Source organism: Chlamydotis macqueenii, chromosome 12 (assembly GCF_036417535.1).
Source record: "Chlamydotis macqueenii isolate bChlMac1 chromosome 12, bChlMac1.mat, whole genome shotgun sequence".
In the NCBI taxonomy this organism is placed as follows: domain Eukaryota; kingdom Metazoa; phylum Chordata; class Aves; order Otidiformes; family Otididae; genus Chlamydotis; species Chlamydotis macqueenii.
In genome coordinates, this window is record NC_141567.1 from 10,640,016 (window position 1) to 10,667,807 (window position 27,792).

The 27,792-nt window shown below is 40.9% G+C and overlaps 1 protein-coding gene and 1 long non-coding RNA gene across 6 annotated transcripts; one reads left to right on the forward strand and one right to left on the reverse strand.

Moving 5' to 3' along the window:
* Nucleotides 1–80: 80 nt before the first annotated feature.
* On the reverse strand, nucleotides 81–21,039 carry TM6SF1 (transmembrane 6 superfamily member 1). 5 transcript variants are annotated; one of them, XM_086756970.1, is made up of 10 exons: nucleotides 20,890–21,039; nucleotides 18,699–18,802; nucleotides 17,255–17,352; nucleotides 16,190–16,293; nucleotides 15,375–15,457; nucleotides 13,867–13,988; nucleotides 9,123–9,227; nucleotides 6,941–7,033; nucleotides 5,957–6,076; nucleotides 81–456 (listed from the first exon to the last, which is right to left on the reverse strand). In XM_086756970.1, the coding sequence occupies exons 1-10, from the start codon at nucleotides 20,979–20,981 to the stop codon at nucleotides 265–267; spliced, it is 1,113 nt and encodes a 370-aa protein (XP_086613096.1). In that variant the 5' UTR covers nucleotides 20,982–21,039; the 3' UTR covers nucleotides 81–264. The 5 variants fall into 5 exon arrangements, with proteins under 5 accessions (XP_086613096.1, XP_086613097.1, XP_086613098.1 ...); XM_086756971.1 differs by lacking the exon at nucleotides 6,941–7,033; XM_086756972.1 differs by lacking the exon at nucleotides 5,957–6,076.
* LOC147599235 (uncharacterized) lies at nucleotides 20,714–27,398 on the forward strand. Its single transcript, XR_015259856.1, has 3 exons — nucleotides 20,714–20,918; nucleotides 25,768–25,959; nucleotides 27,208–27,398. It is a non-coding gene; the product is annotated as an uncharacterized LOC147599235 (long non-coding RNA).
* Nucleotides 27,399–27,792: the final 394 nt, after the last annotated feature.

The following is a 27,792-nucleotide window of genomic DNA, read 5'->3' on the forward strand; positions in this document are numbered from 1 at the left end:
CTGTCCAAGCAGCTTACTTAAAAATAGCCATGTGAACTAGCAACTCCACTGCAGCGCAAAGTCAAAATGTTGAGAAGTGGTACTGAAGGCAGGCATCTTTATTTTCCCTTTTTGAGTAGGATAAACAGAACAGACCGTGCAACTTTACACAATTGTGCAATTTTACACATCTTACACGCTTCGCTTGGGTTCCATTTAAGCAGTTCTGTTACATCCCAACCCACTTATATACGTGGCCAAAGAGAGGAGCTGAAAACAGTTGTGCTATTCCGTTTTTTCTTCTTGTTTTGTTTTCATAAAAAATTCTGGCTTGTTGACACACCTGTAAGCCAGCAGCTGGGGAAGAATCCCATACATTATGTTCAATATCAGAAAAAACTGTTTTGCTTCTTCAGGAACTCTGTAGATGTAAGGAGTTCGAGCATGAAGAGAAGCACCAATATGGGAAAATTGAGCCTGTGGTGTGTATATAACATATATATTAAAAAACTGTAAAGTTGATGTATATTTTGGAAAGACAGTATAATCTGCATGCAAGTCTGCATCTCCAGTGACATTTTCCAAGCCAGCCCTTTTATTCCAGAATTAACCATCGTACTTTGCACAGCGGTATAAAAATACAGTCTAAACTAAGGTTATTAACATGTTGGTGTAAGAGGCAGTGCCATGGCAGGAGGTTTATTTTATGCACATGGTGGCACTGATCTCTACATCAGGCACAGGATTTCACCCTTGGCTTACGGGTGATTATTCATGCAGCAGGGTCCATGGTCCTTCCCCAGGCAAACGGCCACTGAAGTGCATCCCCACAGAGATCTGCACCCCCCAGCCTCAGCCCAGTCGTGGGGGCAGGACTCGCACCCACCTACCTAGGAATGTTGTGTTTGGCATCCAGGGGAAGCAGACAGACACTCGCTCTGAATAAAGTTAGAAACAAAATCTTGGAAGCTATGTTAGTTCTGGTTTTCTTGGGTTGTGGGGTTTTTTTTATATAAATCTTAACCCCAGTGTTCCAGATGCTGATCCCACAACTCCTGATTATTTCAGAAAACATCTGCAATATTTGGCTTTTGGGCTGGGGGTGGTTCTGAGGTATAGGTTAACTTTACAGTGAAGGTTATATGCAAAGACAAGCTTGCTGGGCTGGAGCATATTTTTAGCATAAACAAACATTTAAAGATAGAAGCGTCAGGATAGTCACTGTCTTTTGTCTCCATCTGTTACCTGCTATTTCAAGCCACAGCTCGTTCATGTTAACTATTGTGTGTCCATTTTTTTATTATTATTAGTTAGTTAGTTAGCAGTGGAGGAGATCTGAGAAGATAAACATCAATGTGATCTTAAGCAGAGCAGGAGAAAGGGACACCAGGATTTTAGTAACGCAGCAGAGTACACTATGGCCAACTCACGTCCTCTGTTCTGGCTGCAGCGGGAGTTATTTTGGACTCACAAAGAACACAGTTCTGTTCATGGTTTAGCAAAACAGAAAGTGAAATGCAGTGCAGGTTTTTTTAATACACACCCCCTCTAGCAAAAGGCTAGGCTGAGACCATGCAGCAAAACAGAAAAGGAATTTGGTTTTCAGGTGATTCTAACCACCTACACGGAATGGGGAGAGCTGATCTAGCAAACCTGAGTCAAGAAACAGAAATCAAAGAAATCAAATACAAACGCACTTCAGCAGAGTGCCCCTTAGCATGTTTCTGTAAATAGCTATTGCACAGTACACAGATGTTCAGGGGCATGCTATCAGCAGCCTTTTTATATCAGCCTTACAACTCAGCCTGGCTCTTGCAGCCTGTTTGTTCTCACCTGGCTCAGGCAGGAGCTGCCTTTGGCACCTGGCTGGTCTTGCTCAGATCCCTGCTACCTTTCCTCGCTTTGGGGGCTGTCTCTGCCCCAGCAGCCAGAGCGTTAGTGCTCAGCAGCAGAGACCTCTCGTTATACCAGGTAGTGGTTTCCCAAGCAGCCAGCCAGCCACCGTCAGGCTTCAGGTAGGAGGTCTGGGGCTGTCTAATGTTCACCTAGGCACTCAGAGCCTCCTGGTAGTACCTTAGAGCCTCTGCTGGGGTGACCAAGGCGCCAAGCTACGTAATTCTCTACGGAGGACTGCAAGGCCTGCCTGTTTTGGACCAAGAGTAGCCAGCCAGGCATCACAGTAAGTTGCCAGTAAGTTCATAGTAAGGCCCTGTCAGAAAGAGCTGTAAGGGGCTGCTTCTGAGAGACCCAGAGCTTGCACAGCCTTCGAGGTGCCTTTGAAGATCGGAGCCTTATTTGTGCTCTTGTCTCTTACGAGAGTTGTGGCACATTAGTGAGCTTTGAGCATTATAAAAAGAAAAAACAGAAACATTTTGTTCTATTTGTAGCTTGTGAAGATTTTTACTAGCTAATTATGCACCATATAATGAAGTTATTATTGGATGTGCTTTTCAATGTAACACACTGCATTATCCTTTCATTACCAGGGAGGATATTTAGGTCTGTTAAAGTAATTTTTTTTAAATTTGATTTGCCTTTGTGGAAATTGGGTTATGTCTTTAATCTCATGTGTTTCCTTTCCATGACTACTCTGCTTCTGCTCCCCCCTGCCCTTTTTTACCCCACCTTGGGACAGGGGGTGTGTGGCTTAAAAGCAGATCTCTCACTTACCAGTAGCCCGGTCCTACTCTTCTTCCAAGTACCAGGCAGACTTGCAGCATATCGGTAATTTTGAGCAGTAAGAGCTGTTAGTTACGGAACATCTCTGCCTGTTGCACAATGGGCCGGCACTGCGGTAAGTGAGAGAACCTGGAGTCTGTTGTGTAACCTTGCTGTGATCGGGTCCTCTCAGCACGTGAGCCATTCCTTGGTGCTTTCTGTTACTGAACCCTCTGTCAGTGGAGAATTTTGAGGCTCAAGCCCCTAAACCTTGGCTGAGAAATCAACTAAATGAGATGCTGCAGGTAAACTTCTACAGTAGCCTGTGTGTCCAGCACACAGCCTTTGTCCGCCTGGCAGCCTTGGCCACTCTGCTGACCGGGCCGTCCCACAGCAGATGGAAGCTGCCTGGTGCTGGACGTGGCACTGCTCAATTTGACAACTGCAATTTGCATATGCCTGCTACTCATTAAGCTTCTGGTCTGTATGAAATAATTTGGGTTTGGATTTTGGTTTTTTGCAATTTTTTTTGTCTGTAGCCTAATCATAGGCAGTGCTTGGAGTATTTCTTACCCTGCAATCAAGAGAGCCCTCCAGCTAGGGTCAGAGAAGGGCATGGAAAAAGGTTAGGAGTCTTTCTTTACTCTGTGCCTTCTCTCTAAAACTAACTAAAATCAGTCAAAGACTGTAACTGATTTTGGAGGGGTGTGAACCAGGTCTTACGAGCCTAAGGAAAGCCATCAGAGTGGGGAGAGAGTAACCTAGAAAAATACATTCCTTGGGTTTAGGTTCTCTTGTAGACAGGAGGCACTGTAGAACCTAGCCACCAAAAAGTGCAGGATTAAGGAAAACACTTGGATAGAAAAGGAGAGAAAAACTTTCTATGTCTGGGAGAGTAGGGAAAGTAAGTGGGCTATGGCGTCGGTGAGACGGAATGGGTGGTGGCTAGCAGGGCTGCAGCTCCTCATCCCTTCTCCTGTGACTCACTTGCACAGGGAAATACCAATTTTATCAAGTTCACAGAGGCTATTCCAACCCTTTTGTATGATCAAAGCTCCTGGTACTTTAGTCACGTGATATTTAAAGAACTCTTCCTGAAACTTCAGAAAGCCCAGCAAGGGACACAACCTGGTTTTGGAATCTGAATGTCAGCAGCAGAATAACTCAAGCTGAGTGCTATATCTAATTCTGAAAAACAGCAAGTATTTCTCTTTGTGTGAAAGGCTAGGCACTTTCAGAGGTTCTTAGTTTAGATGCATCACATGGTATTTGGAGACTTCTTTTTGTAAAGAATACTTACTTCATAATCATATAAATAAAAATAATCAAAATCCCAACATTCTCCATCTATAGAAGCAGTGTTCATTCCCAAGGGGCAATGCCCATGGTTTCCTTTGTTAGATATTGACCTTTTTTTGGACCTTTGTGCATAACAGAAAGCAAAATATGTTTCAGTAACTACATCTGTTTTAATTATCAATTACAAGTGTCTTAACTTGTGAAAACACTACACAAACCTGGAAATGTGTTTCATACCTCAAAATGACCAAAACCAAAAATAATATAGAAGTGAGCCCTCAATTCATTGCCAGGCACATTTTTTTTTGGCTAGGGTCGCTCACAGTTCACAAAGTCAATTCAATTAAATTGTATTCAGCTGTGGGATGAATTAAGTTCATTCTGCAGTGCATTACAGTCAAAACTACAAACCCTCCCTCTCCCCCCACTTAAAGAAATTAGTTTTTTAATCAGGATAAAATATGGGGAGTGTGCAGCAACATAACATTTCTTAATTGTTTTTTGTCAGCCTACGGTTTTTGCTTGTGCCTAGGACAAGCTTCAAAGAGTAAAATGGGAAATTTTGAGTGTTAGCTTTGGGTTATCAGTAGCTTTCCTCCTTGTCTAGTGTGTAAATCAGCATTATCCTGAAGGCAAAGCACAAGGGGCAACAGAAGAGTTTTAGGCCTCAGCAACAAAACATTTCTAAAAGGTACACAGTGCAATTTAAAAAAAAAAAGTTAGTGTTTGTAATGGGAAACATTTAAAAAGAAACAAACCCTGAAAAACCACCACCCCATCAAAACCAACAAAACAAAAATCACCTCCAATCTTGGGGGCTGAGCTTTTTGCTAAGTTTGCAAGGTTGTGACAGTCAGCATACTGACTTCTAGTTTACTTCTCCTTGTGCTAAATAATCTTTGAAGGAGTCGTTTCTGTCCTGACTGACTGGGGAATTCATGAAAGCTGAGTAATCTGTCAGTAGAAAGAGGTTCCTGATACTGGCTTGCCTACTTTAGCTAGCTTGTGCTTTTTTTTAGATTAGATTTGGGCCAAACACAGTTGTATGATATTTGTGATCCCTTCTGAACATCTAAACCTCATTAAAATGCTTGCCAGATTCTGTTTTGATACAATTTAGTAATTCAAGATTCTCTATAAACTGTTTAGAAAAAAAGTCATATTCTCTGTGGTGGTTGTTCACAAATAGCAACTAAAATTCACTCCCCCCATCCTTAGTGGGAAGTTAACCTGGATTGTAGTCTGTATCCATCATTGTTATCTCAGGCCTGGGGAACAAAGTGTTGGTCTGTGTTTGTCCAACAGCAGTACTTGAATTACACTTATTTTGGTGTCCCTATTTTTTCATTACTGTTACAGGATTATGTGCATATTTTCTTTATTGTCTGGATGCTCAGAGCACATTTAATTTCCTGTGCACAGTACAAATCAATTGTCATTCTGTCTCAACTGTTAAATGGTCATCTCTGTCATGAGAAATCATTCACTAGTTCCTGTTGAATGTTTTTGTTCAGTTGGTCTTCTCATAACCGTCAGCACCATCTAATAATTAACTTCAGTTGTTTATTTAGGAGACTCAGAACAGAACGAGTTGAAGTATGATCACTGGTCTGCCTTGAGCAACACGAGTGTGTCCCAGTGTTACTGTTGTTTGTGGCCCAGGAGGTTCCCAGTGTTATATCAACATCATCAACTGCTATTGCCCATTTTGCATGACTAGTAGATACTTCTTCCATTTAGTTTTTTCACACTACCTAGTTGGCCAATGTATTTTACTATTTGGGTGGATTTGATTTTGCTTTTCACATGGTTGACCCTTAAGCTTAAAGACAGTCTTCCTTCATGGCCTCAGCCAGGGTGCACGGTGCTTAACAAGGTTCAAATGAGCCCAATAAAAAGATTCTGCAGAAGGAAAGTCTACTAAAGCAAGAATGCAGTCATTAGAGACATGTAATAGGTTTGATTCTCTGCTCCCTTAACTTAATTTTTTACTAAGAGTGAACATTTTACAAAGAAATACCTGAGCTAGTCCTCCAGCATGTATAAGGGTTAAATCAGGCATCCAGGAACAACCAGGCACCAGTAGGCCATACAGAGCAACCACATAGTATGGCACAGAGTAGAACATGTATGCCAGCATCTGCATTTTAAACAGAAATATTAGTTGCCTTGCGGTGTGAGGGAGATGCATTTAAAAATTAGCCAGCTGCTGACTGAGGGGTTGAGACTATTCAAAACAACACTCCTGGCCGCAATGATTCCCAGGCCTTTTTGCAGCTTTTTGTAACTTCTTTGAGGAAAGAATTACACACCTGGGTGCTGTTGACTGGATCCAGCTACCCTAAGGCCTCCACTAATACTGACAGCTGTTTTCTCTTTGGCCCATCCAAATCCACTTCATCCCAGGACACATTTTCCTACCCCTTGCCATCTTGAGACCATGCCAATAAGCGTGGCTTGACCAAACTCGGTGTCCAACGCAGCATGGGCGTCTGTTTCTCAAGCTCCATTGCACTTTCAGCTGGAAGGTGTGAGATAACACCCAAGCCACCCCTTTCCCAGAAAGAACGGGTCCAGCAGAGGTATCTGAGTTCTGCTCATTGCCTCACTCATGAATCCCCTTACTGCTTCAGGCCCTGCTCGCGTGCAGCAGCAAGGGCTACAGAAGCATGGCAACCTTGCAAATACTACAAAACTAAAGCACAACGTTCACTCCTCTGCAATGCTTGTGTAAATAGGGTATGTTTCATGGGATATATTAAAAGAAGCCTCAGTAATTAGGATGTGTAACTCTAAGTAACTGACTGCAATCCAAGTGAAGTTTATCACAACAAAGAGCTGGTACCCTGTAAAGGCTGTAGTAGAACATACGAAATACTGATTAACTTGCCATGAACAAATACTTCCCCTATTGAGCTTGGCATCTCTGAAACCCATGGCTTCATCTTTGTGCCCATTAACAAATCACTTCTTAACACTCTATGCTCCACAGTCAATGCTTTACCTGAAGCTTAGGATAGGCAGCAGGATCTTTTATATAAGGCTCGTGAAGTTGAATATATAGCCGGCAGAGTTCAGCAGGGCAATCCAGAGCAATCTAAGAAGAATTTTTAAAACTTCCCGTGAACAAAGATTTGCTCTAAAATGAGCTAACCTGATACTTGTTACCAGCCCTAAAGATTCACTGGCGGTCTGCAGCACTGCTACCCGGGAGGCTTGCGCAAAATCTATTGCAAAGGTGATCCATCTGATCACCGGGTAAAAAGCTGAAATGCAGCCTCCTCTCGGCTCCTGCTCAGAGGATTTGCAAGGACATGCTGACAGCCTGCTTTAAAGATTTTGGCTGGAAGAGAACTCAGTCGGTTGGTATGCTGTAGTAAAAGTATAATGGCTATTGATTTGCTCTGATAAACAGACTTTGATCCCAGCAAATGAACTTTCCAATTGTTCAAACAGTGGAAACTTCAGGTTAAGCACCCCATTTTAGGATAGCAAGCTACAGATGTAGAGAACAAGAAAAGAGTTGCATTGTGGCAAGGTAGCAGTGGAGAGCAATGCAGAGACAGGTGTTACTTAAAATAACAGTTTTTAAAAGAGAGTAGCAAAAGAGAGATTGTAGGATTTTACATTCCTATAGAAAGAACAAAGTTCCCCATAAACACGAAGAGAGACCCAGGTGCAAAAGTAGTTCCTTTTCGTAGTAGCCCTTACAAGCACTACAAAGACACTGTTCTAAAGTGAGTTAGCAACCTGCGTCAACAGCTGTCACTAAGTGCTTTATGGCAAGGCATCATTAATGCCCAAGCTACCAGACTGAACAGTAAGTTTTCCACAACTTAATTTCATGTGTATTTGTTGTGTTACTTTGAGGGGGAAATGCAAAGACTTACAAACAGTGGATATTCCTCCCTGTTCTTTGCCAACATGGGCATCTGAGAAGGAGGTCTGGGTGGGCTATAATGGATTCTGGTTTATTAGCTTTTTCACAAAATCATGGTTACGCAGAGATGTTCAGTTGATCTCTGTATGTGTAAGTAAGGCCAGTAAGCAGTTCCTGTTCGATAGAGGAAATATATAAGGAAATTACCACACTCCCAAAATAAATAAAAAAAAATAGGCCTCTGAGAAATGAAGTGGGACTGCAGAACTGAGTTAGATATTAGAGTATGAGATTAACATTTCCTACAGTGAAATTACAGGTAAAACAGCCGATTAACCTTCATCAGTGGTGCTGTGAGGTAGCATGATCTACAAGAAATGAAGCAGTCTGTGGCAAGTTAGAAGAAAAAGAAATATTTTTGAGAGGCAAGTTTTCAGAGAAACAGCAGAAGATGACAGAGTAATGTGAGCAGCAGAACTACAAAAGGACAATCAGCACTAGGTAAATAAAATGTTCCTTGGGTACTTGTTGTCACCTCTTACTGGAATTATTCGAGGCAGGATCAGATTTACAAATCAAGCAGGCAGTTGCCTAAGACACCTAAACATTCGAGCTCTGATCACTGAATGATATACAACTTCCCTTCTGCTTAAGACAGAAAATGCTTTAGAGCTGACAAAGGACAAGATTTACCTGCTACTGGATTTATCCACTTCAAGCATTTTCAGTAATTCCCTCAGAAATTTTAATTCAATCAACTATGCTTAAAAAGCAAATATTTTTTAAAAATCAGCTCTTTGTAAATAGAAACAACATGTGTTGACCAGGTAACATGGATCATTTTTTTTTTTTTTCCTCAGATGGAAATGTTCTCCTCTCTCATGCAGTGTAAATGAACTTGGTTTCCTATATAACTTTAACTAGGCATCTCTGTTTAGAAAAACATGAATACAGATTTAATTTAGTTGGTTTGTCTCCATGTTCTTGGCTATAAATTTAAAACCAGGCCAATGAAAACAGTTTTAGGTCATGCTGATCTGCACTTGGGATGCTATTTACTCTTGTGATTGTGCACCTCCTTTTGAAAAACATACTTTACACGGGGCAAAATGGAGAAGTAAAGCACCACTAGTTACCATAAATAGTCAATTTTTCCTTCATATATCTAAGGCCTATTCCAACCCTGAAAGTCACAGCATTTCCCTTGACCAAAATGTGCATATTTTTTCACACAGACAAAATTATTTCAAATTTAAAAGTCTGACTGAAAATTAGAGGCCAGAATATTAAAATATCTTCAACTTACCATGCCCCTAAATATGCAAAACCCCGTTGCTAGAATGAGGTATGCAGCTAACATTAAATCTATTGGTCGTCTTAAGAGTCCTTTCTTCTGGACTTCCTGAACCACCTGCAACACAAAGGTGTTCAGTGAGTACACCCCAGTTCCACGCGACACGTATTTAACTCCAGATCAGGCGCTACAAGGAGGGGGAAGCGGTGCATCGTTATGATAGAAGCAGTTAGTTCTCAGGTGCATTTCCCTGTTTATCCTCAGATTTCAGAGACAGAAAGACTTCCACATCTAAAAAGGTGACTTCAGACTTTATAGGATGCAGTGAGGAAAATTAATCTGAATAAACTCTCATTGTATGGATCCAACTAAAGCCATTTCAGTACAGATTAGTTTACTTTCAAAGCAACCTAAATCAAATTAACTCTGCAATCACGTGAGGCTTTAAAGGAGCATAACTGACTTCTTCAAAGTTGTGTCTTTTGTTAATTGGAATGAATTCATTTTCCTGAATGTCCCTATGTAGAAAAGCTTTCGAAATGTAGGTTTGCCTCAAACATTTGAAGTTGAATCTGATACACTTTGTAAAAGTACTGTTTGGAGGGACAGCAAAATGAGAGGCCATCTCATTACTGACAGTGAATGCTGGGTTTCAGCAGCCTCTGACACTATTGAAATTAATGGAATATCACTGGCTTATAAAAGCTTTTCTCTGGCCAGTTGAGTTTTCTGCTGAGTTCAGTGAGCAAATACTATGTCTTAATATGTAACGCAGAAATAGAGAATGAAATGTGTGTGCGTGCAGAGCACATGGAACATGCTTCTTTAATTCTTTTATAACTGCACGCTACGGATTCCTCTGACGGGCACTAAAGCACTTGTCAGCATCTGGGTCCGATCTGTTCTGTGCCTCCTTTCCTCCACTTCAGAACAGGAATCCCCCCGCCGCACCGCGTGGGCAGAGGTGAGGGGTTCACGCTCTACAGTAGCAAAGGCCACACGGATGTCTGACGCGGACGGTGGCTTGGAGGAACCACAGTCGTCTCTTGGCCTGCACGGTAAAACTTACAAGACCCATGGAAATAATTTGAGGTAGATTTTCAGCACTGTGTAGTCACAGACAAAATTATAGGCACATCAGAGTATCTTTCTGTAGTTCAGAGGGAAAACTTCCCCATTTATATGTGTTACTCATTTCCTCTTCCTTTTTATTAGCCGCGTGTTGGCATGCAGACAGCAAAAGAAAAATCGTATTTCCTTCCTGTTATACACTTCTGGAATTGTCTCCAAAGCACAAAACAATAATTAGGATGTAGAGGCACAGTTAAAAACACTCAGGATCAAGATACTCACAATGAAGTTACTGAAACAGGAGAACTGATTTTGCAAGCACAATTCCTGAGTAAGAACTGCAAGATCTGAATTGTAGTTTAACAAAAATAAGGATATTTTAAACACACAGGCCATCCCTTTCATAAAACTATTTCTTTTTCTTTTTTTTCTTTTAAAGGATCTTTTTCAGAAAAAAATAAAAATGACACCTTTGTTTTTCAAACACAAATAACAGCTCTGTTTTGGCAGTACGGTAATGATGACCTGGGCCTGCGTCACCTCACAGAATTTTAAGTGCTAGTGTGGGAATGTTTGTAATAGTACCTGCAACAAATATCTATATCCTAATATTTATGAAAGACAAAGGCGTCCCATGGCTGCTGAGTTACAAGTCATTTTCAGATGTAGAAGATCTAAGGATAATGGAAAGTTGGAAAGCTGATGCATTTTCTTTCCACTTTTGTCTAAGTATGAAGCCTATATACATATGTATCGCTTCTCCTTTCAAAAGGGACGTTAAATGAACGTGGTATTTACTGTGATCACAAAGCTACAACAGAACTTTGTACTTAGAGGTTTTGGAGACAAAGCCAATATTCGTGGACACAGCCTTTGGTGTAGTATGAGTCTGTGAAATTGCCAAGGTACAAAACACTCGCAACTTTTTTCTCTACGCATACAGTTATGCAAACAAAACGAAAATGCAAAGCTTAAAAAAAGCAGAAGTGAGAATTTGAAAGACAGTGTGCGCTTTGCTGCCAGACCTCAGCTACGTAGTACTTTTGCCGTACCCTTCCTTTAACACAGCAGCCACGTCAATACGCACTAAAATCACTGACGTGTTCAGTCACTGGCCAAGTGGAGACGACCTGACACGGGCTTCCCATTTACTGCAAACGACATTGAACTCTGCGCAGATCTCGCCAGCCCTCCTGTTTCTTTTGTGTAGCAAGGAAGTGTGTAGGCACACTTTGTAATTTCTCTCCCTTCCAGGAAAAACCTATTTTCCATAATTTCTGAAAGGCTCCTTACATGATTAGTTTTAAGGAACTGGAATAATCTTGTGTGCTGTCCATAGAAGTGAGTCCCTTCAGAATTCATGTGCAAATCTGAATTTATGTGTATTAATTCTGTTAATGACTTTTAAATTACATTAAACTTTTCTGAGCTGGTACAGGTAAATCTGCTGGGCTTTGTAAATACTGCAGCACAGCTTGGTTTGGTTCTAAATCAGGGCATAACTCCATTCCTTTCCCATGCACCCACCTCTATTAGGGAACACACAAAACTTGATTACCTCTTCTCTGTCCACACAATGATTTTTTTTTTTTTTAACTAACTGGTTTATTATAATATAGCAATGAATACCTTGGCCAACAGAATACACCTTGCCTCTGTTGCTTTCATGTAAGTATTTTTCTATATGCTTGCACTACCATGTTTAAAAGCATTGTTACATTTTCTTCGTTTAATACCAACTCTGAATAACAATAGCTAAAAAAAAAGTTCAATTTTACAGCTAATTGCAAATGATCTATTGAAAGAGAGCTAAATATTTTCAGCACTTAAAATGATTAGCTAACTGATTAGCAGCATTACACACAGTTATTTCCTGGAAACAATACGTAATTTAGGACTGAGAGTTGTATAAAAATAAGAAAAAATCATAAGTAGTCATGTTAAGATTTAAAGACAGTTATTGAACCCAGGTATTTATGCTTGGATATGGAGTATAAATTAGCTGTGAAGATAAAATATGACTTCTAAAAAAGAAACTACTTAGGAAGGGGAGAAGGCCCCAGTGAGGGTTTTTCGATGACCTTCTGAGTAAGGAAGTTTAGGTTTACAAGAAAGGATTCAATATGAAGTGCAATGTTCAACTTTCAGATCACCAGCTTTTTATGCCCTCCCTTTTGGAAACAGAATTTTAAAACTAAGTTTCTCTGCAATATACACCAAAGGAAAATATCAAACCTAAGTAAGCAGTTTAGCTCCTAATAAGCATAGAAGACGTGGCTGTATTTCAGCAAATAAGCAGTCCATCACGTATTTTCCATAATACAATTTCTGTGGTCTTCTCAGTACTAGGAAAACCTAGAGTAACAAACTGAAACTTCCATCCATCCTCCATGCAAAGGATGTTCTCACTAATATATATGGCAAAAATCTTCATCACTACCTCTAACTACACATTATTTCTCTACCTTGATGACTCTAAAGAATGTGTTTCCTGCCAGAATTAGTGACACTTTTAAGTACATCAGCTCAAATTGCTTTGGGATGGGATGTGTGGTTTCCTATAAGCCTATGCAGGAGGGTAGAAGAGAGTTTGGCACCTGAAGTCTCCCCTAATTTGCCTTTCATAGGGATTTGCCCTAGGAGTGGTGATTCTGTAGCATTCTCCAAACTTCAGGAGATAAGAACATCTGTCTATACCCCTCTTTCCTACTGAGGAATCATGGATGGATGGCTGATTGTTATCTTCCATACACTTCTGGGAAAATCTGTCAGTGTATCCCTTGCTGTTATTCTATGCCGTAGGCTACGCCCCCTGCACACTGCCTGCCTGTTCGCTATGGAACAGGAACTGACTCCTTCATCTGTGTCTCTGTTCTCAGTTACAGAATGAACCTGACTGAGACTCGAGAGCTCTTGTGATGCAAAAATATTCATTGATTACATTACTTACAGCTGATATGGTGTGCTGTGGCAATAAACTGGCTTGCTTAAAGCAACAAAGAGTTAAAGATCTGTTCTGTGCTTTGTACTGCAGAGATTTTTTAATTCTTTTTTTTTATAAAAGAGTGCATAAACTATTATTGCATTTTTTCGATTGGTCAGTTAATCTTATTACAGCCCAAACATTAAATTCAAAGGCAAAGATCTAAGGAGCTTTAAATAAATATTATTTTACAGATTTTTAAATAAATAAGAAGTGTGTAAACAATTTTCATATCAATTAATGTACCATGTCTTTCCTCTAAAATCTAATATTGCAGAATGCACATACAAAACATTATTAAATTACATGAAATCTGTAAGTCACCTGCAGAATACTTTCCTGCAGAGCTTCTGTAAGGATTTTGTGCTTTATGAAGCTGGTAGATGTCAATATTTTCATCAGCTAAGAAACTGAAGCAGTCAGAAACTGAACAGATAGAGGGTAGTAACACAATTACACCTGCAAATGGGTTCTTTACTCTAAACATGAGATTCTCTTGCTTTTTCTTCATCCCACCATAACAAAATAGTCCTGCAGTACAGATATTTTTACAGTGCCTACGCAGCCCAGCAGCAATCGTCGTAAGAGCGAACAGTTACAGTACATTCCACGCTCACTGAGGGACCTATAAAACTCAGTAGAAACAGCAAGCGTATTACAGTTTTCCTAACAGTAGCCAACACTTAAATATAACAGTATTACCTTAACTGGAGTCTCGTGAGTCACCGAAGGTTGGTTATAAATTCGGAACCCTGCCCATATGGGAAGGCAAATATATGGTACACTTAAGAAAAAAGCAGGACACACTTTTGTTCCGTATTTGCCTGTCAAAAAATAATTGTAAGATGTGTGAGAATTTGTAAGCTGTGTTGCAGAAGAGTTAAAAAATATTCTAAGTAATATCAAACCTACAGCAGCCATGGTAATGTAAACATAAAACAGTAGAAATCGCTGTCAAAGCAACTCACAAATCTTGCTGAAAATCATGTGCTCAATAGTGGCAGAGTCACAGGTGACAAGAAGCCATTTCAGAAATCAGGGTTTTTTTGAGGGGACACTAAACCACCTCTGTCACTCTGCAGTAGGTAATCTACAGGATGCGACAGCTTTGAAATCTCCTAACGGAGCCTGCTTCAAATAGAGACATCATTCTTAAAAAAAAATGGAAAAAATAAAATATCCATTTTTCAAGATCTGATAGAGCATTCATTTTCCAAAGTCCTGATTTCTCCTACAGGCCTGTGCTAATACTTGAGGGAAAACATAAATTCAGAGAGCTATCCTCAGCGCAGGCAAATCAGGAAAAACTGTCCTTTACGCTGGCTACTCTCTGTGTCAGAAAGGAAGGCAGAAGGCATGCTCTTGAAAACCAGTTTCTCAGCCTTCCCTAGAGGAAAGAAGAGATACTGTCACATTAAATCTGCTGACTGTTTTCTCTGTGGTGCCTGTACCTCTCCAAAGGAGGGAACTGGGCTGGCCCCAGGCTGCACCTCCTCTGTCATAAAAAGCGAGGCCACAGCAAGCTTTTCTGAAGCTATCTACAGGATTTGGACACATGAATGTTTTTCTGAGTTGAACACTTGTCAACTTTGCATCAATTTAAGCTCTGCTAAAAAGGAAATCTTTACTTGAGAGGGGGCAGCACTCTTAAAGGAGTACCTGCCAGCAATAACGACGTAAAATTTTTTATTACAGTTCTCAGCCCCTAGCAGCACAGCTATGCACTGGTTTATGTCAGAAATCTAGGCATGTTAAATTTATTTTGAAAATAGAATAACTTCCAGATTTCACGTTTAAAGGTGATTTGGATGCCTCTTGTAAGCCGCTTGAAAGTCAGGATATTAAGTTAATTGTAACTTTTATGCAAAATAAGATTTATATTTTTTAGGATGCTAAGAGACAGTTACTGTCTTATTGCTTAAATTAAACCTAGTTTGGCTGAAAGCCTTATGGGTGTAACAAAATATAATACTTTTTTTTTTTCCTTCAGAACAATGTAAATTGAAAAGGTTTGTTTTTTCCTCATCTCCATCTTCCCCTCCTCATATTTAAATTTTTAAATATCTTGCAGCTCTTTACTGATACTCCTAAAATTCCTCTTTTGTATTATTACAGAAAGGAACCAATACTGCAGTAAAATACAGATAGCCTAATGCTGAATTTAAAGAAGTTTCACAGGAAGAAGTTAGTCATATAAATTACATCCTTACCCACAATGTTTCCAGGCATAAAGACAATGATGCTCATGATAATGGAACCTAGCCAGTAGAGGCCAATGGTTCTATAACTTTGTCTGTTTAAAAAAGAAAACACAACATAATTACTGGGCCATCCCTACCCCAAATCACTCTCAAATATTATACTGATTGCCATGGTTGTATCTGAGTAAGGAAAGGTTTTAAAAGCTGTGCCACAAATTAACAGTGAATTCTTGCCTCGGAGATGGGGATATGGAGAAATCCTACATTCATGTGTGAAGAGATTATCACATGAACAGTGCAGGATGTGTGCATGCTCAGTTATTTGCTGTTATGTTTCACTCATCTGGAGGCTGACTGCATGATTTTGCAAATCACAGGTTGTTCAAGACTACAAAAGAATTAACAATTAATTAATAATTCATTTCTTTCTGTTAATGCTTCTAGAACCAGCAGGTACATTAGCATCTGTAATTTAAGTACTTATTTTCTCAAACTCTTTATCCAACAGCTGGAAACATAAGAATCTCTAGAAACAACCGCTTTCTCTTAAACTGCACGATGCTCTCTAATAGGGATGAGAGATCACCATCATGCTAAGCAACACATTATTTCTATCATAAATATGTTATTTGGGAAAAAAAAAAAAGCATAACTTGGTGAGGGTACAATTCCTGAAATTAATGAAATTTTAACAGTGCTGCTTTGGCCTAAGACATGGAGCAGTCTTGAAAGAAAAATCTAAATACTGCATAGAAAAGAAAGCCCTTTGTAGGTTATATGAGCATGCAAGCAAAGTAAATAGTAAACAGATGAAAATGACTTACTCCCATGCAATAGCTGCCACCATCAACAGATACATCAGATAATGAACGGAGCCATCCCAATAGCAGATCACATGGCCATACGCCGTGTTCAGATATGGTTCACCCTAGGGAACATTTATTTTTTTAAAAGATACAGTGATTAGAGGAAGAATAGCAAATAATTAATACAGAAGAGCAGGAAATCATTTCAGAAAAGTTACTCATGTTCTTTCAATCCAGAGGTACAGTTTTCGCCTGAGGATATACTTTTCCAAGTGCAAACCTGATTTAGGCAGGATCAGTTCTACAGTTGCAAATAGGGTGCAGGACGGAAGGGATAACTCCTATGTGTGACTGTCAGCTTTGTTCTGCTACATTATGGAAATATTACTTTTCCATATTTCAGTGATAAAAGCTACAAAATAAAGACACATTTAACATGGAACAAATTAAAGATATATGTAGCAACCTAGAGATCTAGAACAATATTGGATATACTGATGACAACGTATAACCTTGTAAGGTCCAACTCATTTCATGCTGAAGTTCATGGAATCTTTTCAATGACTTCAGTGACTTTCACATCAAGCTCTTACTGAGCTATTTTTGGTGGATGTTGATATTCAGCAGCCAACAGATTCTGCTGACTAGGTATCTGGCATCAGCATTTTTTAACTCTACTTTAATTCCTTTTAGTAAAGTGAATAGGCAAAACTAAAAGAGCAATTTTGTTTCCTTCCTCATCACACATTTGGGTACTGCAGTCCTCATCCACTCCTGAGTGCTATCCATGGCTTTCTGCAAACGTGTACAGTCTACTCAGTTCCCTCAGAAGTTAATGCAGAACAGCATTACTTAAACTAAGCGAAATAACACTGGAGCTTGAAAGGTATGTGCTGCTTTTCCCAAACGAGTCAGTGGTTTCAAGTCAGTGAAGGTTTTGTCCATAACAATAATGAAATAGGTCAACAATCAAATTCAAGATCCTTTTGAATGTGTAAGTGGCTAATTTTCTGTGACAAATAGGATACCAAGTTATTTATAGTAAAGATTTTATTTACACTTGTAAGCCAAACAATTGTTTACCTCTCTCAAGTAATGAGTCATGAATCCATCAATAATTCCATCCTGTTCCAATCCAATTATTAGATTCACTACACTGGTAAAGGCAAATACAGCATAAACTGTAACAAGATAAAGGGGAAAAAAATAATAAAGATTTGGAATCACACAATTAGTTCACAGTCTGATAAATTTAGTCAGGCAGAGAGATCTATTGAACTAGATGCATCTACTTTGAGGTCACATATCTTTAATACACACTATCACTTTCCCACATAGCTTAATATTTTTTAATTAGTGGCTAGTCAATAAAGTTATTAGGAAGCTTTTCTTAAGAATGTGAAATTCTGTAGAGCTGCAGGCACAGCCTCCGTGGAAAGTCAGTGTCTGCAGAAAGGACTGTGTAGCATTTCAAAAACCTTGGTCACACGAAGCAGACAACCTTGACTGCAGTCATCTCTTGGAAAGGAGAAAGGACAACAAAAAGGAGGTGGAGAGGGAAATGTGACTTGCCATTTTTGGAGATGTGCAAGGCAAACTGCGTTAGCCACAGCACTCCATAGGAGACCTCTCTGGCAAGTTAGCGAGTCACTCCTTTGAGACAGGAAATCTGTTTGTGCTAGGTTTATGTTATTTATTTCCTTTGACTTCGGTGTGAACCGAGAGTTCCCAGCCTCACACCAAGCACTGGGGACAGACACCTACGAGCTGTCATGAGGAGGAAGACTGAGAGCAAATACAGGTGGTTTGTACCCTGCTTTGCCTATCGGCCCATCTTGTAAAATTTCAAAAAACAGCAGTGTTTTTTCTTCTAGATTTCTGCTATAAGGTAATCTAGATCTAAGGTTTCCTTTTAAAAGGTAATCAATATCTCTGTTCTTTTACGGCAAAGTATCAATATAGAAAGGTTTGCCCGAGTTCGCAGACAGCCTGAGCCAGGAGGTGGGGTTGTTTGAACTTTCTTATACATCACAAAGGTGAATTAACACAGAAGCCTAATAAAAATGGGAGAATTAAGGAACTCAATCATAGGAAGAACTAAGCCATGGAAGCCATTGATCCAAAAGATCCAAAAATCCCAAACGAGTCCACTCAGGATGAGATATGTGTGAGACATCTACTGTGGCGCCCAAGTCCCACTACAAGGAGGATCTTAACAGAGCAGGTATGACCGTATTTCAAATACTTTCATAGTAGAACTTGGGTATTACTCATTCTTTTTAAATAGGAGGTCTGGCTTGTCCCTAAGCTGGATCTCTCTCCTATGTGAGAGGAATAAAAAGGTTCAAAAGAAGCGTTACTTCTCCTCCTTTTTCCCCAGTCTTTCTTTCTTCTTGGCTTCCTAGCACCTCACCAGACTGGGTTCTGAAGCCACGTCTTAAATGTTCAATCTGAAATAACCGTCATATATTGTCATTTATATAAATTAACACTTTCTGAATTTAGCTTCATTGTTACCAAGACATACCATAAAAGAGTGGGTCTTTTGGTGGTTTTCTTTTAACAAGAACACGAGCCAACAGAGCAATAAAAACCAGAACCAGCAATCCAACTGCAACAATTGCCCAGGAACTGTAACAGTATTAAAAAGAAAGAGAATTTAAAAGACAGAGAAAGAGACAGAATTTTGCTTCTTCAGCTTTTCTTACCAGCTACCCTCAAATGCACATACTCTTACAGTAACTTTTAATACTTTAAAAGGCTGGTTTTAAAGTCCATTGCATAGCCTGTCACAGTATTCATTTTACAGTTTTGCAGAATTTATGTGCCTATCTTTTCACATGTGATCATCTAAAAAAAGAAAATACGAAAATAGCTAGATAAACAACATATCCAGGAGTCTGGATTTGTCAGACTGAAATCAGTTTTCGTACTGGTATCTGCAAAACAAACAAAAATGATGGAAAACTTAAAGGCCAATGAGAGGTGAAAGTCACAAACACAGAGATTTCAAGGCCGAAAAGGATCATTAGGGACATTTAGTCCCACGTCAGCAATAAATTATCTACTCAGTAAATTACATATTCACAAATAAAACATATCAGTCCCATGGAACAGGAGTAGCAGCGTGGAGCGCCTATGATGGATGTAGGTTTAATTTCCAGTTTTGGAAGTGCTACCAAAGGTCCCTCTGGCCCTATAAGGCAGGATTGCTTGGGGGGGTTCAGTAACCAACACAGGTGGGCTCAGCAGAAAAGACCTTTTCTCTGAAGACCGGGCTATAACGATCATGCACATAAAGCGGTGGTGGAGGAAAGCACAAAAATCTAGGGCACAAAGCAAATTTGTCTGCTTCCCCAAGAAAACGCAAGTTAAGAAAATAAGTTTGAAAATGGTTTATAGCTTCAAGTGTGTAAATTGCATTTAGTTCTCTTTACGACAGACTCTCAGTCTTCATTTTTGGGCTTGTGTACAGGGAAAAAAAAAAAAGGATGGGAAAGTTAGGTAAAGTCCAGAAAGACAAGCTAAAAATATTTGGTACATGATTTTATACATAGTACCACGCTGTATGTCAAGAAAATTGTGTACAAACAAATAACACTGACTGTGACAATCTCAGCCTTAGTGAAACTTGACTTTAAATTATTACAAAAAGTTTGTAAGATCAAATATTTCAGAATATACACACACATACTTTCCGAGTCAGGATGAGCAGTACTAGCTGGCTGATTTATTTTACGGTTGGAATCTTCTGCTAGTCTGTTTACCCAGTGATGAATCTCCCCATGCATTACAGCTGTTAATATCGCAGTGACTTCACTGCAGTCTATCAATTTGAAATAAATATTGGCACTGAATCGAGTAATTCAGCGTGTGTTGTTTGGCATTTCTCTAGCAGTGAGAAACAAAAAATTAAGTTATCGGCCCGGAGGAGGAAAATGAGGAAGGAACAGATGTAGCAAAGCCTTAAAAGCATGCACCACATACTTGTGCAGCAAAGTTGCAAAACACCCCAGGCTGCGGGATCACAAAATACCACACGGACCTTGAAGCATATTGGGTTTTCCATGAGAAAAGGCCTTTCTTTTCTAGACTGTGGTTTATCCTGGGATCCTATTTTTTTGGCGGAGTGAGGGCATATTGACTTTTCCAGTTACAGCTCAGATCTCTTGCGGGGTGCCTAAAGCCTGCGGCTGGGGAGCGCTCGGAGGCTGGTGAGTTCTTCCACTCGTTTTTCAAACAGAACTGGATTTTGTTTGTGAAGGCCGGGGCAGGGGAGCGGGCAGAGGCCGCACCGACCCGGGACAGCCTCCCGCGCCCGCTGCCCCGGGGGCCGAGGCCCGGAGAGGGCGCAGTTCCCGCGGGGTCCCGCCGGTATCTCCTGGGCCGGTTTGTCCTTTCGGCGGCACCAGCCGAGAGCCCCGGGGGAGGCCGGGACGCGCTTCAGGTGATGCGAAACCGGCAGTTTTGAGGGTGCTGAGGCGAGCGGCCGGGCGGGGCTCCCCAGCCCCGCCGGTGTCTCCGGCGGCACGGCTCCCGTTAGAGGACACGGGCGGGACGCGGCAGCGGGTCCCCGTCCCCCGCCCGAACCGCTCCCCGCCTCCCGCCCCGTCCCGCTCAGCCCCGCGGCCGCAGCCTAAAAATACCCGCCGGGCTTCCCCCGGCCTCGCCCGCACCCCCGCTCCCCTGCCCGCAGGGCGGGAGCCGCCCGGCCTCACCTGCCGCCGGCCGCCAGGCAGTTGAAGAGGTAGGTGACGGGGATGGCGGTGAGGGAGAGGACGAAGACGCCGGTGGCCGCCGAGGCGCTCATCCCCGCGGCGGGAGGCGGCCGCCGCCTCCTGCGCCCCCCAGACGAGCGCCGCGCCGCGCCCGAGGCGCCGCCTCGCCTCAGCCCTTCACGCCCCGCCGAGCGGCCTCTGCCCCGCCGCCCGCCCCATCCCTCCCGCCCCGCGCGGGAAAGGTTAAATCCGCCTCAGAAACCGGAGCCGCCCGGGCAAGGGCGAGCCCCGCTCCCCCTCGCCCCAGCCCTGCGGGTAAGGGAGCGCCCGCAAGGCGAGGCGGGGACCGTGGGCGCGGGCAGGCGGCTGCTCCGGCGGCGAAGCGGCGAGTGGGTGCTGCGCGGAGTCGGGCTGCGCGTTGCCAAAGAGGCTTCGCGGGTCGGTCGGTAGCTGACGGCCCGGCAGGCAGATGCGGCCGTCTGTCCTCTCCGGAGCCTCGCGTTTTGGTGGAAGGTGGTGGTGGAAAAGAGGGTCCCTGCGCTGACTAGTGCAGGAGTCTGTCTAGGAAACCCGACTGAAAAAAATTACTCATCTCTTTTGACATCAGAATTTAGCTGGGTTATTAAGAACAAGGACATCAGCATTTAAAAAAATGTTTTGATTAAGAACTCGCCTTTTCCATTTAAATGTCAAAAGAACTGCAGAAATTAGGCATGTGTTTGAATTTATCCATCAGCAATTTTTCTGGCTTCAAACTTTGTTTCTACATGAGTCTCGACACTGAATTGTCAGTGCGCAAAGGTGGAATGAGTCTTGCGTGCAAGGCAACCAGAAATGAAAACCACTATTCCTAGAATTTACTGAGCAGTTAAATCCAGGACATTTGCAAGAGAGAATGATCATCCTGCGTTGCTTGGAGAAAAATAGCAAATGCTTGCGCGACAGGCAAGGGCTTTCTGGTAGAGACCGGGAAGTATCAATGCCATTGTAAATGCACCCACCTGCAACACTGGGCACGGTTCGGATTCCCTTGCGTTGAGAGGGCACAAAGGAGGGCTGCTAAGGTGGCTGAGGAAACAGGGCACCTGTCCATCAGGAAGAGGCTGGAGAGCTTGGCATACGAGTGCTCTCCGTAAATACCTGAGGAGTTAACACCAGGGAGAGGAAAGGACTCTTTAATTTGAAGGACGAAGCTGTGAAGAAACTTTCACTGGTTTTTGGAAACAGATTTTTAGCTGTGAGCAGTAAAGGGTCTTCTTTTACAATAAGAGTACTGAATGTAAAAAAAAAAAAAGAGTCTAGTTTTAAGATGTTTGATAGGTTTAAGCAATAGACTAATTGATATGATTGGAAGAAAGGAACTTGATGACCCAGAACATATCTATGTCCTATATATTGTATATACACATAAATTCCTGCATAGTTATTTCAAGTGAGAAAGGTCTAGAATCTGGCCATCGGTATATGAATGGGTTAAACCAGCTCAAACAAACTATCTGGTAAAAACATGATGCAACTCCTAAAAGTAATTTAGTCCACCCAACTGTCAAAATTGCCATTGGATGAGTCAGGGCTAAATTTACCACCTCCAAATGCCTACCTTTCAATGCACAGCCGGTTTACTTCTCAAGCTCTCAAATGTATAGGCTGCTTATTTGTATGCAGCTGCCACAGTGCAGTCTCAAGATTCACGTCTCAAGCTTCACTTCTTAGTTCCTGTGTCCGTAAAGTCAAATGCCATACGGTAAACTTCTTCCTTACCACTCTGCCAGCATATTCCACCACTGATTTGCACCAGGCTTGTTCACCAAGTTCTGTTTCAGCTTCTGAGTAGAAACTGTTGGGGCACATCGTGTGGTAGGCACACAGCAATAAACCTGTATGGAGTGCATTGTTTGAATCTATTGTGTTGAGATTTATCAACTTTTGATTAAAAAAGAAATAATCATCTGGTAGCAGAAAAGACCTCTGAAATGGGATGTTTGAAGTGTTTCTTCAAAAGGGCATGTTTTTTCCTTTCACTTTCATCTCTCGCCCTGTGAAAGAAGCACTAGTGAGCCTTCCAGCTCCATCATTCCTTTCCATTTCCTGACAGAGGAGACCCCCAAGTCCACCCACGATAGTGCTGAACATGTGGATTCTGGTATTCCACACTTTACATATCAGAAATCTTTTTTTTTTGTAGTAGTAGTTACATATCATTCTAATTCCAACTTTCCTGCTCTGTGCCAAAACATCCTGGCTTCTATTTAAGCCTTTATAAATAAAATAACATCCCCAGCATTCTTGTTGGCTTTATTTATATAGTTTACACCGCTTCTAGAGAAAAAGGGAAAACTTGCTCAGTTTGTGCAGCCCAAAACCACCAACCAACTTCCTCAACAGCAAATAGTTCAAAATTTGGCTTTAAGTCAGAAATTAAGTAAAACAGCAAACTATCTTACTGATCAAACACCACCCTCGGTTTAAAAACACATTCATTTCTCGAAAGCTTTAACTGTTCTTGTGGGGGAGGAAGGGGAAAGAAGAATTTCGACTTGAACTGTATGTAGCACCACCCTCTATTCACATGTACCAGAACAGCAATATAAAAATAAAGGTAGGAATAATGTCTTTAACAACATAATTACTAATCAAAGTGTTACATGAAAGTGGTGTTGATGAGTGGTGACGCTGTCACCAGAAGAAGCGTAACCTTTCAGCTTCCTGTCACATACTCAATTATATTCATTTCTTGATGTTGCAAAAGCATTTTATATTTCTTTTTCCTGAATTTCATAAATTGTAACGTCATCATGAGGCACATGGATGCTTTCATTTGTAGAAAATCATACAACCGTTCAACTATTTGGCAATATTAGATGTCAGGATAAGATTGAAAACCACATATCCTACATAAACTGCAGTGAAGTGTGGGAAAGCAAAATGGAGTAAGAAAAACATAGAAATTAAGACTCTTTCCCATGCAGAAATTGTCAGAGCATTGTATTTATTGACAACATGTGATTCCTAGAGTTCTGATCTTAGGTTTCATCTGAAAGACAGCAGCACGGTGTCAAAACCAATGATCTTTCACCATATTGTGACATTCCTGTGTCAGAAACTAGATGATTCCTGTCTACGTGGTCATTTTCAGATAGCTAGCCCACCTCTCTCAAATCACAAGTATCAGCCCTATGCCCCGTGACAGATTGCCCACTGGGAGTCCCGACCACAGCACCAAACCAGAGCCACTTGTGTGGCCCCTTGGCTGGCAGTACTCAGCTCACAAGCAGTGCACTTGGGTGTGCGTTTGTCAGCGTCTCCATTGCACCATTACTGGATCAATAATCGGTATTTATAATAGGGAAGATGTTTTCTTCAGTCTCTCTACTAAATGGCGGCAGATCAGTCTTGATGTCAGGACTAAGAAGGCATTTGTAAGTGTGCCAGCCAAAGAATACTGTGGAGGGCATAAAAACGCTTATTTATTAATGGTCAGCTTCAAAGTAGGAGACTAACTGGCCAGCAGGTCTTTGTGTCTGCTTTTAGTCTGGGAAACAGCTCTTATCTTTAATAACTGCCTGTTAAATCCTAACCAGTTGTAGGGCTTAACATTACATTGAGACATATCTGATTTTATTTTAAACCAAAGAAATGACATTAATATAGACAAATATAGGTAGGTGAACCTTAAGCAAGCACATGAAGATCAATGCAAGGATTAAGAGACGCTATTTATAGGTCATGGAAGCATTGCTCATGTGTTCGCATATGGCTCTGCCAAGCAGCAAGCTTTCATCACATTATGATGCCAGCTACAAAATACCATCCCGGTACAAAACAACTCGGGTCATTCAGTTTTTATTGAGCTAAGTCGGTACATTCTTGAGGGTGTACTTCCTGTATTTGCAAGTGAGTTTGCAAGGCGAGAGAAGTCAGGAACCAATAGTCCAGATAAAGATGGATTTAAATGTGAATTACAAAATGAAATAAAAGCTTCACATTTGGGGCTTTTGTTAATTTGCCATTTGCCGAGGGAGCAGCTTAGGCCACACATAACTGCACCTATCCAACAGCTTTAAATGCAACCCATTCTATTTCTGAATTTCTTGTTAGCTGAGGGCACAGGACCTAATAAATGATGCTGTCTTGTAAATCACAGACTGCATGGTGCACCAGAGGCAATATAATGTAGTTCATACGGTATGCACCGTGGGTCAGGAGGCCACGTGCTAATGATCTGCTGAGGATTTGGGGGGATTCTCCAGCAGCAATCACAGCAGCAAAGAAGCATGCAAAGAGGAATTAGTGACCAGTGTCCGTTCCACTTACAAAACTGAATATCAGTACCTCAAAAATGGAGCTGCTTTTTGAGCTACAGCCTGTCTGTTCACCGGTGAATAATCTTAAGAAGGAAAGAGACGTGTCAGACTAAAATTAATAGGCATTACAGTCAAAGGGAGTATGTCTGTTATACTATTTAACTTGAACTGTAAATGGCAAGAGTGTGGCTTCTCCGTAAGAATCTTGTTAATCGTGTGGAAATTGAACTGCTAGCTAAACACCCTGATAGAAATGGAGGAAACGTGTGCTCCGTCTGGAACGCTGCTCTGCCTCAACACATTTAGCAGTGATTGAAAACTAAATAGCTTCACAGAACAGTCACTGCTCAATCATAAAGATATGCTGGTAGGAACTAATAAAGGTTTTTCCCTCCTTTGCTTCTCCAGCTGTGCAGTAACAGAACATTTTGAATTATTTTTAAAATACGTAAAAGTATAAGATTTTTCATAGACCTAGCCAAGTCAGTATTTGAAATTATATGTTAAAAGGGTATGTGGTGAGTAGAATCTTCTAAGGCTTAATTAATCGGGTTTGTTTTGTAATTATTTTCAGGTAAAAATGTGAAAAATGTTGCTGTTGCCATTTGTTGTATATTTTTGAAATATAGAAATGTGCAGAATGAAAACAGAAAGAGCTACCACCACAACTGGAGTGGTTAAAAATTTCCATGTGATGTTTGTATCAGTTATACACATCTCGAAGTTAGGATTCTGAAAATTTTCACAGAAGTATTTGGATTAGCAGGTATGTTTATCACAACAGTGTACTGTAAGCATAATTGCTTATCACAAATTAACAAAAGCCCCATCACAATTTAGTAACATAAATTAATGTAGAAATTATCAGTATTATCACTAAAATTCAGAGAAGTATATCAATATAATTGATGGCACAAGAGACATAACAAGCTTAGTACTCTAGGACAACTAACCAACACAGCTGAAAATGCGCAATGAAGTGCTTGCATACAAGACTTGCTTGTAGAAATAATAGGAATTATTATGAATTTTAAAATTCTAAGAAAGTTGTATGCTTACTATGGTCAGTTTTAGATTACAGTTGAATTTATAAAGTGAAAAAATACCAATTGCTCTTATTTCAGCTTTTTTATCAACATTATACAGGAACTTCTCACAGGACGTAAGAAAAAAAACATAATCCTTGCCCTTTGTGTTCCTCAGATCTAAGACTCCGAATTTGTCTTCAGGGCATGCATGAATCCAGTGCTCCAAAACCTGCAAGGTTACGTTACCTGCAGACCCCACATCACAGCAGTACAGGTTAATGCAAAGCAGAGATAAGAAAACAATAATAAGCCCGAGGAGATAACTTTATTATTGTTATTATTATTTGAAAGCATTGTTATTCCAAATTTACACATTTTAATAACTTTAATGCTACTAGTAATTCAGTCATGGGAATGGTAATACACGTGTATCATTCACAGCAATGGCATGGATCAGATGTAGGGGATTTTAAGAATCTAGTCGAGTATGGAAAGGGAAAGATGTCATCAAATGGCCCCAACCAGGATGTTTAATCAGAAACAAATCTGCGGTTTACTCTGAGTTATTCTCTTCCCTCCTGAAGCAGAGAAAGGATGCTAACTGCTTATGAGAACAATTACTAATCACTGTAAAAATACGTGCCAGCTCAAAAACTCTGATCATAACAACAAACAGCTCCTTAGAACATACACAAAGCTGAGTTCATGTGGGGAAAAGAAGGAAAGGGAGGAGAATTTAAATAATTTCAGGAACAAATGACTGAAAACAATACGCTTTGTAACCCAAACCCTTTTGATGACCCTCACAGAACTGGCCCAGTTTCACTGGCAGGGCAGGCCAGGGCTGCTGGGCAGGCATTCCCGTGTCTCTGGAACATCCGTGGCAGCACAAGTATCTCAGAAATCCCTGCCGTTAGACCAGGACATTCTCTGGTTCTTCTTCAGTGTATATAAACACACTTTGTTCTTTCTCTCCCTGCTGACAGGTAAAGGAACCTCAAAACTTGTGGAGTTCTTTCTTCATGAATTTCCACAGCAAAAAGGCACCAGGTCAGCACAAGCTTGTAGACCTTGAAAGTGAGTTGCTCAAAAGTGTAGACGCTCCCTGACCTTCTGTTTTGCTGGCTAGTGATCAGGACAACCTTCACAGCAATATAATATAATACCGTTGAACTTTTGTCTGCAGCCCTTGATTTGTAGCCATTCTGTTACATGAGATCAAACAAAAAGTTCTTCTTGGGCCAGTTTGCATTGCTTATGTTACATACATGTTTTTCTCCATATTATTTTTTGCTATATTTCCTAGACAAGAACTGAACATGCTAAGAAAGCAAACAACAGGGTGGCATTTTAGCGACATTCATATGTAGCCGCTTTTGGGAAAAGCATTGTGTATTATTTCTGATCTGGACTGGTGAATACAATCCCATGACATCACATTTAAAAATGGCTATGATCCACCTACTGATAATGCCAAACAAAAAACAGCTGATTTTTTTTTAAGAAGGAAGCTGGCACGAAGATTACTAGGTGAAACAAATGTCTGACAAATGTCTCATTGTCTACATGCA